General features: G+C 64.9%; 2 protein-coding genes and 1 long non-coding RNA gene across 3 annotated transcripts; 1 reads left to right on the plus strand and 2 right to left on the minus strand.

The window, feature by feature from the left end:
* Window positions 1-2057: 2057 nt before the first annotated feature.
* Window positions 2058-3992, minus strand: LOC135405679 (basic salivary proline-rich protein 1-like). Its single transcript, XM_064640314.1, has 2 exons — window positions 3901-3992; window positions 2058-3666 (listed from the first exon to the last, which is right to left on the minus strand). Exons 1-2 carry the CDS (start codon window positions 3990-3992, stop codon window positions 2058-2060), a joined length of 1701 nt encoding a protein of 566 aa, XP_064496384.1.
* Window positions 3917-6300, plus strand: EXOSC4 (exosome component 4). Its single transcript, XM_064638252.1, is given in 8 exon segments — window positions 3917-4029; window positions 4031-4174; window positions 4613-4738; window positions 4740-4826; window positions 5859-5951; window positions 5953-6043; window positions 6046-6104; window positions 6107-6300. Coding segments are annotated over 8 exon segments (753 nt in total). The 5' UTR covers window positions 3917-4002; the 3' UTR covers window positions 6233-6300.
* A 35-nt stretch (window positions 6301-6335) lies between these two features.
* LOC135403902 (uncharacterized) lies at window positions 6336-8507 on the minus strand. The gene is made up of 5 exons (XR_010425527.1): window positions 8176-8507; window positions 8015-8116; window positions 7782-7983; window positions 6594-7250; window positions 6336-6464 (listed from the first exon to the last, which is right to left on the minus strand). It is a non-coding gene; the product is annotated as an uncharacterized LOC135403902 (long non-coding RNA).
* Window positions 8508-12348: the final 3841 nt, after the last annotated feature.

Consider the following 12348-nt stretch of genomic DNA (forward strand, 5'->3'; position numbering starts at 1 on the left):
TCCCCACTGAGGACCCCCAGCCCCACCGAGGGACCCCCCAGCCCCACTATGGACCCCCAGCCCCACTGCAGACCCCCAGCCCCACTATGGACCCCCAGCCCCCACAGAGGGACCCCAGCCCCACCGAGGGACCCCCAGCCCCCACTGTGGACCCCCTGCCCCACTGAGGGACCCCCCAGCCCCACTGCGGACCCCCAGCCCCACTATGGACCCCCAGCCCCACTGCAGACCCCCAGCCCCACTGCGGACCCCCAGCCCCACTGAGGGACCCCAGCCCCACTGCAGACCCCCAGCCCCACTGCAGACCCCCAGCCCCACTGCGGACCCCCCAGCCCCATTATGGACCCCCAGCCCCACTGCGGACCCCCAGCCCCACTGAGGGACCCCCAGCCCCCACTGTGGACCCTCAGCCCCACTGAGGGACCCCCAGCCCCCACTGCAGACCCCCAGCCCCACCGAGGGACCCCCTAGCCCCATTATGGACCCCCAGCCTCACTGTGGACCCCCAGCCCCACCACCCGAGGGACCCCCAGCCCCACTGAGGGACTCCCAGCCCCCACTGCAGACCCCCAGCCCCACTATGGACCCCCAGCCCCACAGAGGGACCCCCAGCCCCACCGAGGGACCCCCAGCCCCACTGTGGACCCCCAGCCCCCACCGAGGGACCCCCAGCCCCACTGTGGACCCCCAGCTCCACTATGGACCCCCAGCCCCACTGCAGACCCCCCAGCCCCATTATTGACCCCCAGCCCCACCGAGGGACCCTCCAGCCCCACTGTGGACCCCCCAGCTCCACTATGGACCCCCCAGCCCCACTGCAGACCCCCAGCCCCACTGAGGGACCCTCAGCCCCGCTGCGGACCCCCAGCCCCACTGCGGACCCCCCAGCCCCACTGTGAACCCCCAGCTGGACTGAGGGACCCCCCAGCCCCACTGAGAGACCCCCAGCCCCACTGTGGACCCCCAGCCCCACTGCGGACCCCCAGCCCCACTGAGGGACCCCCAGCCCCACTGCGGACCCCAGCCCCACTGAGGGACCCCCCAGCCCCACTGAGGGACCCCCCAGCCCCACTGCGGACCACCCCCAGCCCCACCGAGGGACCCCCAGCCCCACTGTGGACTTCCAGCTCCACTGCGGACCCCCAGCCCCACTGAGGGACCCCCAGCCCCACCGAGGGACCCCCAGCCCCACTGCGGACCCCCAGCCCCACTGCAGGGGACCCCCCAGCCCCACTGTGGACTTCCAGCTCCACTGCGGACCCCCAGCCCCACTGAGGGACCCCCAGCCCCACTGCAGAACCCCCAGCCCCACTGAGGGACCCCCAGCCCCACTGAGGGACCCCCAGCCCCACTGTGGACCCCTAGCCCCACTGAGGGACTCCCTAGCCCCACTGCAGACCCCCAGCCCTACTGCAGACCCCCAGCCCCACTGCGGACCCCCAGCCCCGCTGAGGGACCCCCCCAGCCCCACTATGGACCCCCAGCCCCACTGCGGACCCCCAGCCCCACCGAGGGACCCCCAGCCCCACTGTGGACTTCCAGCTCCACTGCGGACCCCCAGCCCCACTGCAGACCCCCAGCCCCACTGAGGGACCCCCAGCCCCACTGTGGACCCCTAGCCCCACTGAGGGACCCCCAGCCCCACTGCAGGACCCCCAGCCCTACTGCGGACCCCCAGCCCCACTGCGGACCCCCAGTCCCACTGAGGGACCCCCAGGCCCACGGCGGACCCCCAGCCCCACTGCGGACCCCCAGCCCCACTGTGGACCCCCAGCCCCACTGAGGGACCCCCAAGCCCCACTGTGGACCCCCAGCCCCACCGAGGACCCCCAGCCCCACTGTGGACCCCCAGCCCCACCGAGGGACCCCCCAGCTCAGGGGGGGGCCAGAGGGGGCCGCATGAGGGACTCAAGGGGGTCCCGGGAGGGGATCCGGGGGGGGTCAGGAAGGGCCTTGGGGGGATCCCAGGGTGTCCCAGAGGGTCCCAATCGGGAGGATACAGGGTAGGGGGTCCCAGAAGGAGATTGGGGGGGGGGGGAGGGGTCTTGGGGGGGGGTCTAGAGGGGTCCCAGTGGGGAGGGGCCACAGGAGGAGATCCCGGAGTCCTGGGGGGATTCCAGGAGGTTGCCGAAGGGGTCCCGGGGGGTCCCGGGGGGTCCCAGGGAGGTGACCTCGGTGTCTCGGGGGTTCCCGGGGGGAAACCGGGAGGTTCCCGGGAGTCTCGGGAGTGTCTTGGGGGGGGGGGGGGTCCCTGGGAGGGCCTCTTGGGGGGGAGTTCCGGGGGTCCAGAGGCTCCCGTGGGGTGACTCGGGTGTGTCCCGGGGCTCCCAGAGATCCCGGTGGGTTCCCCCCGGAGTGTCCGGGGCTTCCCGGTGGGTTCCCGTGGCGGGGGGGTCTTGGGTGTCCCGGAGGTCCCGGGAGTTTGCCGGGGTGTGTCCCAGGGTTCCCGGGGGTCCTGCGGGCTCCCGTGGGGGGTCCCGGTGAGTTCCCGGAGGGGTTCCCGTAGGGGGTCCCGGGGTTGCCGTGGGGTGTCCCGAGGGTTCCCGTAGGGGGTCCCGGGGTGCCCGGTGAGTTCCTAGAGGGTTCCCGGGGTGCCCGGTGAGTTCCCAGAGGGCTCCCGTGGGGGGTCCCGGGGTGCCCGGTGAGCTGCCCAGAGGGTTCCCGTGGGGGGTCCCAGGGTGCCCGGTGAGTTCCCGTAGGGGGGTCCCGGGGTGCCCGGTGAGTTCCCGTAGGGGGTTCCCGGGGTGCCCGGTGAGTTCCCGTAGGGGGTCCCGGGGGTGCCCGGTGAGTTCCCGTAGGGGGTCCCGGGGGTGCCCGGTGAGTTCCCAGAAGGTTCCCGTAGGGGGTCCCGGGGTTGCCGTGGGGTGTCCCGAGGGTTCCCGTAGGGGGTCCCGGGGTGCCCGGTGAGTTCCTAGAGGGTTCCCGGGGTGCCCGGTGAGTTCCCAGAGGGCTCCCGTGGGGGGTCCCGGGGTGCCCGGTGAGTGCCCAGAGGGTTCCCGTGGGGGGGTCCCAGGGTGCCCGGTGTGTTCCCGTAGGGGGTCCCGGGGTGCCCGGTGAGTTCCCGTAGGGGGTCCCGGGGTGCCCGGTGAGTTCCCAGAGGGTTCCCGTGGGGGGGTCCCGGGGTGCCCGGTGAGTTCCCAGAGGGTTCCCGTGGGGGGTCCCGGGGTGCCCGGTGAGTTCCCAGAAGGTTCCCGTAGGGGGGTCCCGGGGTTGCCGTGGGGTGTCCCGAGGTGTCCCGGTGAGTTCCCGCGGGGTGTCCCGGGGGTCGCACCTCCTGCAGGACGCGGCGGATAGCCCTCGGTGGGCGCGTCCCGGTACGCGGGGTCCTCGGAGAGCAGCTTGAGGACGCGGACGCGGCCGCCGGGGCAGCGGGCGAACACGTCCGTGAAGGTCCCGCCGCGGTCGATGGCGAACTGGAACCCGCCGGTGGCCGGGGCCGCCATGGCCCGACCGGGGCACCGGTACGGGGTCGGAAGGGCCCGGTAGGTGCCGGCGGTGCCGGTCCCGCGCGGCGGAGGGGCGGCGGTGCCCCGGCGGTGCCCGGGCCCGGGCCGCTCGGTGCCGCCGGTGCCGCCCCGGCCGCCAGGGGGCGCTGCGGTCGCTCCGGTCCCGCCCGGTGCCGACCGCCACCGGTAGAGAGGGCGGGGCCTGGGCGATGGGCGGGGCCTTTAAAAGGGGCGTGTCGGGAGGGGGGCGTGACCGCGGACGGAGGCGTGGTCTCCGCCAGAGGGGCGTGGTCTCTGCGACGTTGCTCATCGCCGGGGGCGTGTGGCCTCGGCGGGGATTGCGCCATTGGGGGCGTGGCCTCGGCCGGGGGAGCGTGACGGGAGAGCGTGGCCGCCCCATTGGCGGGCGGCGCGCGCGCTGCACGCCGGGAGTTGTAGTCCGCCGCCCCCCCACTCGCGACGACCGTCGGCGCCAACGGCCGCGCGCGGGGCACGCCGGGAGTTGTAGTCTCCGGGCCCACGTGGGAGCGGCACCGGCACCGGCATCGGCACCGGGATGGCGGGGCTGGAGCTGGTGTCGGACGCGGGGGTTTCGGGCCGACGGGCGCCGCCCGGACGAGCTGCGCAAGGTGCGGGCCCGGCTGGGGGTGCTGGCGCGGGCCGACGGCTCGGCCTACCTGGAGCAGGGCAACACCAAGGTCCTGGCGGCCGTGTACGGCCCGCACGAGGTGAGCGGGGCTGGGACACTCCCCGCGGGGTCTGGGGGGGGATCCCAGGAGACCCTGGGGTGGTCCCAGAGGTGTCCCAGGGGGAGCCTCAGGAGATCCTTGGGGTCTGGGGGGGGGTTCAGTGGTCCCTGGGGGTCCCTCAGGGTCTGTGTTGGTCCCGTTAGATCCCAATGGTCCCTCAGGCTCTGGCTGTGTTTTTTGGGGTGCCCTGTGCCCCTGATCCCGACTGCCCCCCTCCCCCGGGCACTGAGAGCCCCCCCGGGGCCTTCCTGACCCTCCTCCCGGGAATTGTGACCCCCCCGCCCCGTGTTCCCTCCGAACTCTCTCCCTGGCTCTCTCCCCTCACCCTCTCCGGGGGCTTCCCTGCTTTGGGGGGTCCCAGTTTGCCCCCCCCACCCCCCCCGCTCTCTGACCCCCCCCGTTTCTGTCTCCCCCCAGATCCGAGGGTCCCGGGCCAAGGCCCCCCCTGACCGGGCTCTGCTGAGCTGCCGCTGCAGCTCGGCCCCGTTCGCGGGGGGCGGCGAGCGGCGCCGGAGACCCCCCCAGGGGGACCGGAGGTCGTGGGGAGCGGGCGCTGCTGCTCCGGGGGGTCCTGGAGGGGGCCGTGCTCACCCACCTGTACCCCCGCTCCCAGATCGACGTGCACGTCCAGGTGAGTTCGGGGGGAGGGTCTGGGGGACAGTTTCGGGGGCGTCCCGGGGGATCCCGGGATGTCTTGGGGGGGGGGGGGGGGGTCTCGATGGGGAACGTATTGGGGGTGGGGGGTCCCAGGAGGAGAATCTGGAGGCAGAAGAGTCTGGGGGAGGGTCCCAGCGGGGAGGAGAGTGGGGGGTGTCAGGTGCCAGGAGCAGACCCTGGGGGGGTTCCAGGGTGGTCTGGGGGGGATCCCAGGAGACCCTGGGGTGGTCCCAGGGGTGTCCCAGGGGGAGCCTCAGGAGATCCTGGGGGTCTCTCAGGCTCTGGGGGGGGGTTTTCAGTAGATCCTGGGGGTCCCTCAGGATCTGTGTTGGTCCCGTTAGATCCCAATGGTCCCTCAGGCTCTGGCTGTGTTTTTGGGGTGCCCTGTGCCCCCTGACCCCCTTTTCCCCCTCCCCAGGGTGCTGCAGGCAAACATGGGGCGAGCTGGGGAGTGTATCTGGGTGTATTTTCGGGGTGCCCTGACCCCGTTTCCCCCCTCCCCAGGTGCTGCAGGCAGACAGGGGCGAACTGGGGGGGTGTCTGGGTGTATTTTCGGGGTGCCTTGATCCCATTTCCCCCTCCCCAGGTGCTGCAGGCGGACGGGGGCGAGCTGGGGGGGGTGTCTGGGTGTATTTTCGGGGTGGCCCTGACCCCGTTTCCCCCCTCCCCAGGTGCTGCAGGCAGACAGGGGGCGAGCTGGGGGGGTGTCTGGCTGTGTTTTCGAGGTGCCCTGACCCCGTTTCCCCCTCCCCAGGTGCTGCAGGCGGACAAGGGCGAGCTGTGGGGGGTGTCTGGGTGTATTTTCGGGGTGCCCTGACCCCGTTTCCCCCCTCCCCAGGTGCTGCAGGCAGACAGGGGGGCGAGCTGGGGGTGTATCTGGGTGTATTTTCGGGGTGCCCTGACCCCCGCTTCCCCCCTCCCCAGGTGCTGCAGGCGGACGGGGGCGAGCTGGGAGGGTGTCTGGGTGTATTTTCGGGGTGCCCTGACCCCGTTTCCCCCTCCCCAGGTGCTGCAGGCGGACGGGGGCGAGCTGGGTACCAGCGTGAGCGCGGCGGGGCTGGCGCTGCTGGACGCGGGGGTGCCCATGCGGGGGGCGGTGGGTGGCCGGTTCGGCCGGGCTGGCCGAGCCCCCCGCGGGGCCCCCCCTGGCCCTGGCCGACCTGAGCGCGGCCGAGGAGGCGGCCGGGGGGCCCCGCTGGTGGTGGCCACGCTGCCGGCCTCGGGCCACCTGTCCCTGTGCCAGCTGAGCGCCCGCGCCTGCACCAGGAGCGGCTGCAGCCCGTGCTGGACATGGCCCAGCGCGCCTGCGAGGGGCTGCACGCCGTGCTGGACGCCGTGGTCAGGGACAGGCTGAGGAGGGACGCGGCTATGAACGAGTGACCGGCGTGGGGACGCGCCACGGGGACGCCACGGGGGGCAAGGGGGGACACTGGGGACAGTGGGGGACAGTGGGGACACCGGGACGTGGCCCAGTGAGGGGCTGCACGCTGGGCTGGGCACCGTGGTCAGGGGCAGGCTGAGGAGGGACACGGCCGTGGCTGAGTGACCAGCGCTGAGGGACATCGTGGGGACACCACGGGGACACCACCAGGACACCACTGTGGGTAAATGACTGACCCAGGGACACCCTCAGGACACCACCATGAATGAGTGACCAACCCTGGGGACACCACCAGGACACCACGTGAATGAGTGACCAACCCTGGGGACACTATCAAGGACACCACTGTGGCTGAGTGACCCAACCCTGGGGACACCACCAGGACACCACCTGTGGCTAAATGACTGACCCCAGGGACACCCCCAGGACACCGGGACACCAGCATGAATGAGTGACCAACCCTGGGGATACCACCAGGACACCACCATGAGTGAGTGACCAACCCTGGGGACACCACCAGGACACCACTGTGGCTGAGTGACCAACCCTGGGGACACCACCAGGACACCACTGTGGCTGAGTGACCAACCCTGGGGACACCACCAGGACACCACTGTGAGTAAATGACTGACCCCAGGGGACACCCCCAGGACACCGGGACACCACCGTGAATGAGTGACCAACCCTGGGGACACCACCAGGACACCACCATGAATGAGTGACCAACCCTGGGGACACCACCAGGTCACCACTGTGGCTGAGTGACCAACCCTGGGGACACCACCGGTGAGTGAGTGACCAACCCTGGGGATACCACCAGGACACCACCATGAGTGAGTGACCAACCCTGGGGACACCACCAGGACACCACTGTGGCTGAATGACTGACCCCAGGGACACCCTCAGGACACCAGGACACCACCATGAATGAGTGACCAGTGCTGGGGACACCACCGTGAATGAAGTGACCAGCCCTGGGGACATCACCAGGACACCACTGTGGCTGAGTGACCAACCCTGGGGACACCACCAGGACACCCCTGTGAGTAAATGACTGACCCAGGGACAACCCCCAGGACACCAGGGACACCACCGTGAAATGAGTGACCAATGCTGGGGATACCATCATGAATGAGTGACCAACCCAGGGGACATCACCAGGACACCACCAGGACACCACCATGAATGAGTGACCAACCCTGGGGACACCACCAGGACACCACTGTTGGCTGAGTGACCAATCTGGGGACACCACCAGGACACCACTGTGGGTAAATGACTGACCCCAGGGACACCCCCAGGACACCACCATGAATGAGTGACCAACCCTGGGGACACCACCAGGACACCACCGTGAATGAGTGACCAACCCTGAGGACACCACCAGGACACCAGGACACCACCATGAATGAGTGACCAATGCTGGGGACACCACCATGAATGAGTGACCAACCCTGAGGACACCACCAGGACACCAGGACACCACCATGAGTGGAGTGACCAACCCTGGGGACACCACCAGGACACCACTGTGGCTGAGTGACCAACCCGGGGACACCACCTTGGCAGTGGCCAGCCCTGGGGGACACCACCGTGGCAGAGTGACCAACAGGGACACCGGCAATGGGGGGGCACTGGCAACAGCACAGTGCCGTGGCTGACTGACCCCTGGGGGACACCACAGTGACCGACTGACCCCCGGGGACACTGCGGTGACCAACTGACCCCTGGGGACACCACAGTGACCGGACTGACCCCCGGGGACACTGCGGTGACCCAACTGACCCCTGGGGACACCACAGTGACCCGACTGACCCCCGGGGACACTGGGGTGACCGACTGACCCCCGGGGACACCGCGGTGGCCAATGGACCCCACAGACACTGTGGTGACCAACTGACCCCCCGGGGACACCGCAGTGGCCAACGGACCCCACAGGCACTGCGGGTGACCAACTGACCCCTGGGGACACCACAGTGACCAAGTGACCCCTGTGGACACTGTGGTGACCAACTGACCCCTGGGGACACCACAGTGACCAAGTGACCCCTGTGGACACTGTGGTGACCAACTGACTCCCTGTGGACACTGTGGTGACCAACTGACCCCCGTGGACACTGTGGTGACCGACTGACCCCTGGAGACACCAGGACCCCCTTGCTGGCCAACTGAGCCCTGGGGACACCGTGTGACCAGCTGACCCCTGGCAACTGGCCGAAGAGTGACCGGTGGGGCCGGGGGGCCGAGGGCGCTGTGGCCGTGGCAATAAACCCTGGCGTGTGTCACGTGTGTGTCACGTGTGTCACTGCATGTCCTCTGTCCCAGTCCACCACCCCACCCCTTGTCCCCACCTTACCCCCTCTTTATCCCCCTCCTACCCCCGTTACCCCTCCCTTGCCCCCCTCACGTCTCCCCTCACACCCCCTTTACTCCTCTTGTCCCCTTTTAACTTTTTCTTACCCCCCTTCCGCCCCCCTTAACCCTCTTACAGCCCCTCCTTACACCCCTTTTCCCCCTCTTCCCCCCCCTTGTCCCCTCATTTATCCCCCCTTCTGCCCCCTTAACCCCCTTTGTCCCCCCTTACCCTCCCTCACACCCCCTTTTCCCCCCTTGTCTCCACTTATCCCCCTTTATCCCCCCTTGCCCCCCTTTGGCTCCCTGACCCCCTTTAGGTCCCCCAAACTCACGAGCACCTCAATATCCTGACCATTCCAAAATCCTGAGCATCCCAGGATCCCGAGCCCCCCAAAATCCTGAGCTGCCCAATATCCCAAGCACCCCAATATCCTGAATGCCCCAAATCCCGAACACCCCAAAATCCCCAGCACCTCAAGCTCCTGAGCACCCCAAAATCCTGAGAACCCCAAGCTCCTGAGCATCCCCAAAATCCTGAGCACACCCAATATCCTGAGAACCCCAAATCCTGAACACTCCAACATCCTAAACATCCCAGTATCCTGAGCACCCCAAAATCCTGGATACCCCAAACTCCTGAGCACCTCAATATCCCCAACACCCCAAATCCTGAACACCTCAATTGCCTGAGAACCCCCAAACTCCTGAACATCCCAGAATCTTGAGCATCCAAATATCCTGAACACCCCAATATCCTGAACACCCCAATATCCTGAACACCCCAATATCCTGAATACCCCAAAATCCTGAATGCCCCAAAATCCTGAATGCCCCCAAATCCCGAATGCCCCAAATCCTGAACATCCCAAAATCCTGAATGCCCCAAATCTTGAACATCGCAAACTCACGAGCACCCCAAAATCCTAAGCAGCCCCATATCCTGAGCACCCCAAAATCCTGAGCAGCCCAATATCCTGAGCACCCGAAAATCCTGAACAAAACCTGAAGGCCCCAAAACCCTGAATGCCCCAAATCCTGAACATCCCAAACTCGTGAACACTCCAAACTCCTGAGCACCCTGAAATTCTGAGCAGCCCAATATCCTGACCCCAATATCCTGAGCACCCCAATATCCTGAACAGCCCAAAAACCTGAACACCCCAAAATCCTGAACGCTACAAATCCTGAACATCCCAAAATCCTGAGCACCTCAAACTCCTGAGAACCCTGAAATCCTGAGCACCCAATATCCCGAGAATCCTCAAACTCCTGAACACCCCAATAATCCTGAACACCCCAAAATCCTGAACAGCCCAATATCCTGGGCACCCCAAAATCCTGAACATCTCAAACTCCTGAACACCCCAAACTCCTGAGAACCCTGAAATCCTGAGCAGCCCAATATCCTGAACATCCCAAAATCCAGAGCACCTCAAACTCCTAAACACCTCAAAATCCTGAACGTCCGAAAACCCTGAATGCCCCAAATCCCGAACATCCCAAAATCCTGAACACCCCCAAATCCTGAACACTCCCGAAATCCCGAGTGCCCCAAAATCCTGAAGGCCCCAAATCCTGAACATCCCAAAATCCTTAATACCCCCAAATCCTGAACACTTCCAAAATCCTGAACATACCAAAATCTTGATCACCCCAAAATCCTTGGAACCCTGAAATCCTGAGCAACCCAATATCCTGAACACCCCAAAATCCTGAACACCTCAAACTCCTGAGCACCCCAAAATCCTGAGCACCTCAAACTCCTGAACACCCCAAAATCCCGAACACCCCAAGGACGAAGCCCAGAATGTTTTGGGAGGGGGGATGACACATCCAGCGGGTGACACCTGACCGGGATGAGGACACCGGGAGACGTCGGAGCAGCTTCTGCCCCGCGGCCGAAGCTTTGGGAACGAGGGATCTGGGAGCAGCAGCTTCCATTCACCTCAAAATCCTGAACAGCCCAAAAACCTGAACGTCCCAAAATCCTGAACATCTCAAACTGCTGAACACCCCAAACTCCTGAGAACCCTGAAATCCTGAGCACCCCAATATCCTGAGCACCCGAAAATCCTGAACAGCTCAAAAACCTGAACACCTCAAAATCCTGAACGTCCCAAAATCCTGAATGCCTCAAAATCCTGAACATCCCAAAATCCTGAATGTCCCAAAATCCTGAACATCTCAAACTCCTGAACACCCCAAACTCCTGAGAACCCTGAAATCCTGAGCAGCCCAATATCCCGAACATCCCAAAATCCTGAACAGCCCAAAATCCTGAACATCTCAAACTCCTGAACACTCCAAACTCCTGAGCACCCCAAAATCCCAAACACCCCAAGGACGAAGCCCAAAATGCTTTGTGAGGGAGGATGACACATCCAGCAAGTGACACCTGACCGGGATGAGGACACCGGGACACGTCGGAGCAGCTTCTGCCCCGCGGCCGAAGCTTTGGGAATGAGGGATCTGGGAGCAGCAGCTTCCATTCACCCCAAAATCCTGAACAGCCCAAAAACCTGAACATCCCAAAATCCTGAACACCTCAAAATCCTGAACACCCCAAACTCCTGAGAACCCTGAAATCCTGAGCACCCGAAAATCCTGAACAGCTCAAAAACCTGAACACCTCAAAATCCTGAACGTCCCAAAACCCTGAACACCCCCAAATCCTGAACACTCCCGAAATCCCGAGTGCCCCAAAATCCTGAAGACCCCAAATCCTGAACATCCCAAAATCCTGAATACCCCCAAATCCTGAGCGCCCCAAAATCCTGAACATCCCAAAATCCTGAACATCCCAAAATCCTGAACACGCCAAAATCTTGATCACCCCAAAATCCTTGGAACCCTGAAATCCTGAGCAGCCCAATATCCCGAACACCCCAAAATCCTAAATACCCTCAAATCCTGAGTGCCCCAAAATCCTGAACACCCCAAACTCCTGAACACCCCAAACTCCTGAGAACCCTGAAATCCTGAGCAGCCCAATATTCTGAACATCCCAAAATCCTGAACAGCCCAAAATCCTGAGCACCCCAAAATCCTGAGCACCCCAAACTCCTGAACACCCCAAAATCCCGAACACCCCAAGGACGAAGCCCAGAGTGTTTCGGGAGGGGGGATGACACATCCAGCGGGTGACACCTGACCGGGATGAGGACACCGGGAGACGTCGGAGCAGCTTCTGCCCCGTGGCCGAAGCTTTGGGAACGAGGGATCTGGGAGCAGCAGCTTCCATTTGTCAGGAGGGGACAAGTCCGGTCACAGTCCGAAACCAACCACGAAACCCTTTTATTCCCTTTCCAACCTCGCCGTAATCCCTGACTCGCAGGTTTTCCAGGAATTTGGCCGGCTCTGCTCCCGGCTGTGGGACGGTGCCGGCGTCGGCGGCTCCGGGTGCCTCCAGGGAGCTCCTCTCCTGGAGGAGCTGCCAGACCTTCCTCACGTCCAAGCCGGGGTTTTTTGGGAGCTGAAGGACCCAAAACCCCGTCAGGGTTCCCCCTCCCTGCTCCCTGCACGTCCCGGGGGAGCTCCGTGGATCCCGGGAATCGGTGAGTCATCCACGTTTCGGGCGCTTTTCCTGGGGGCTTCTTCCTCCTGCTGAGTTGTTTTATTGGGGTTATTTTTGGAAACATTCAGTTCTGGGCTGGTTTTATTATTATTTTTGTTATTATTATTAATTTTTTCCCCCAATCTAATCTAATTTTGTCCTGATCCAAGAAGGACCGTCACCAAATCATGGAATGCTTCGGGTGGG

This window comes from Pseudopipra pipra, chromosome 1, assembly GCF_036250125.1.
Source record: "Pseudopipra pipra isolate bDixPip1 chromosome 1, bDixPip1.hap1, whole genome shotgun sequence".
Lineage (NCBI taxonomy): Eukaryota > Metazoa > Chordata > Aves > Passeriformes > Pipridae > Pseudopipra > Pseudopipra pipra.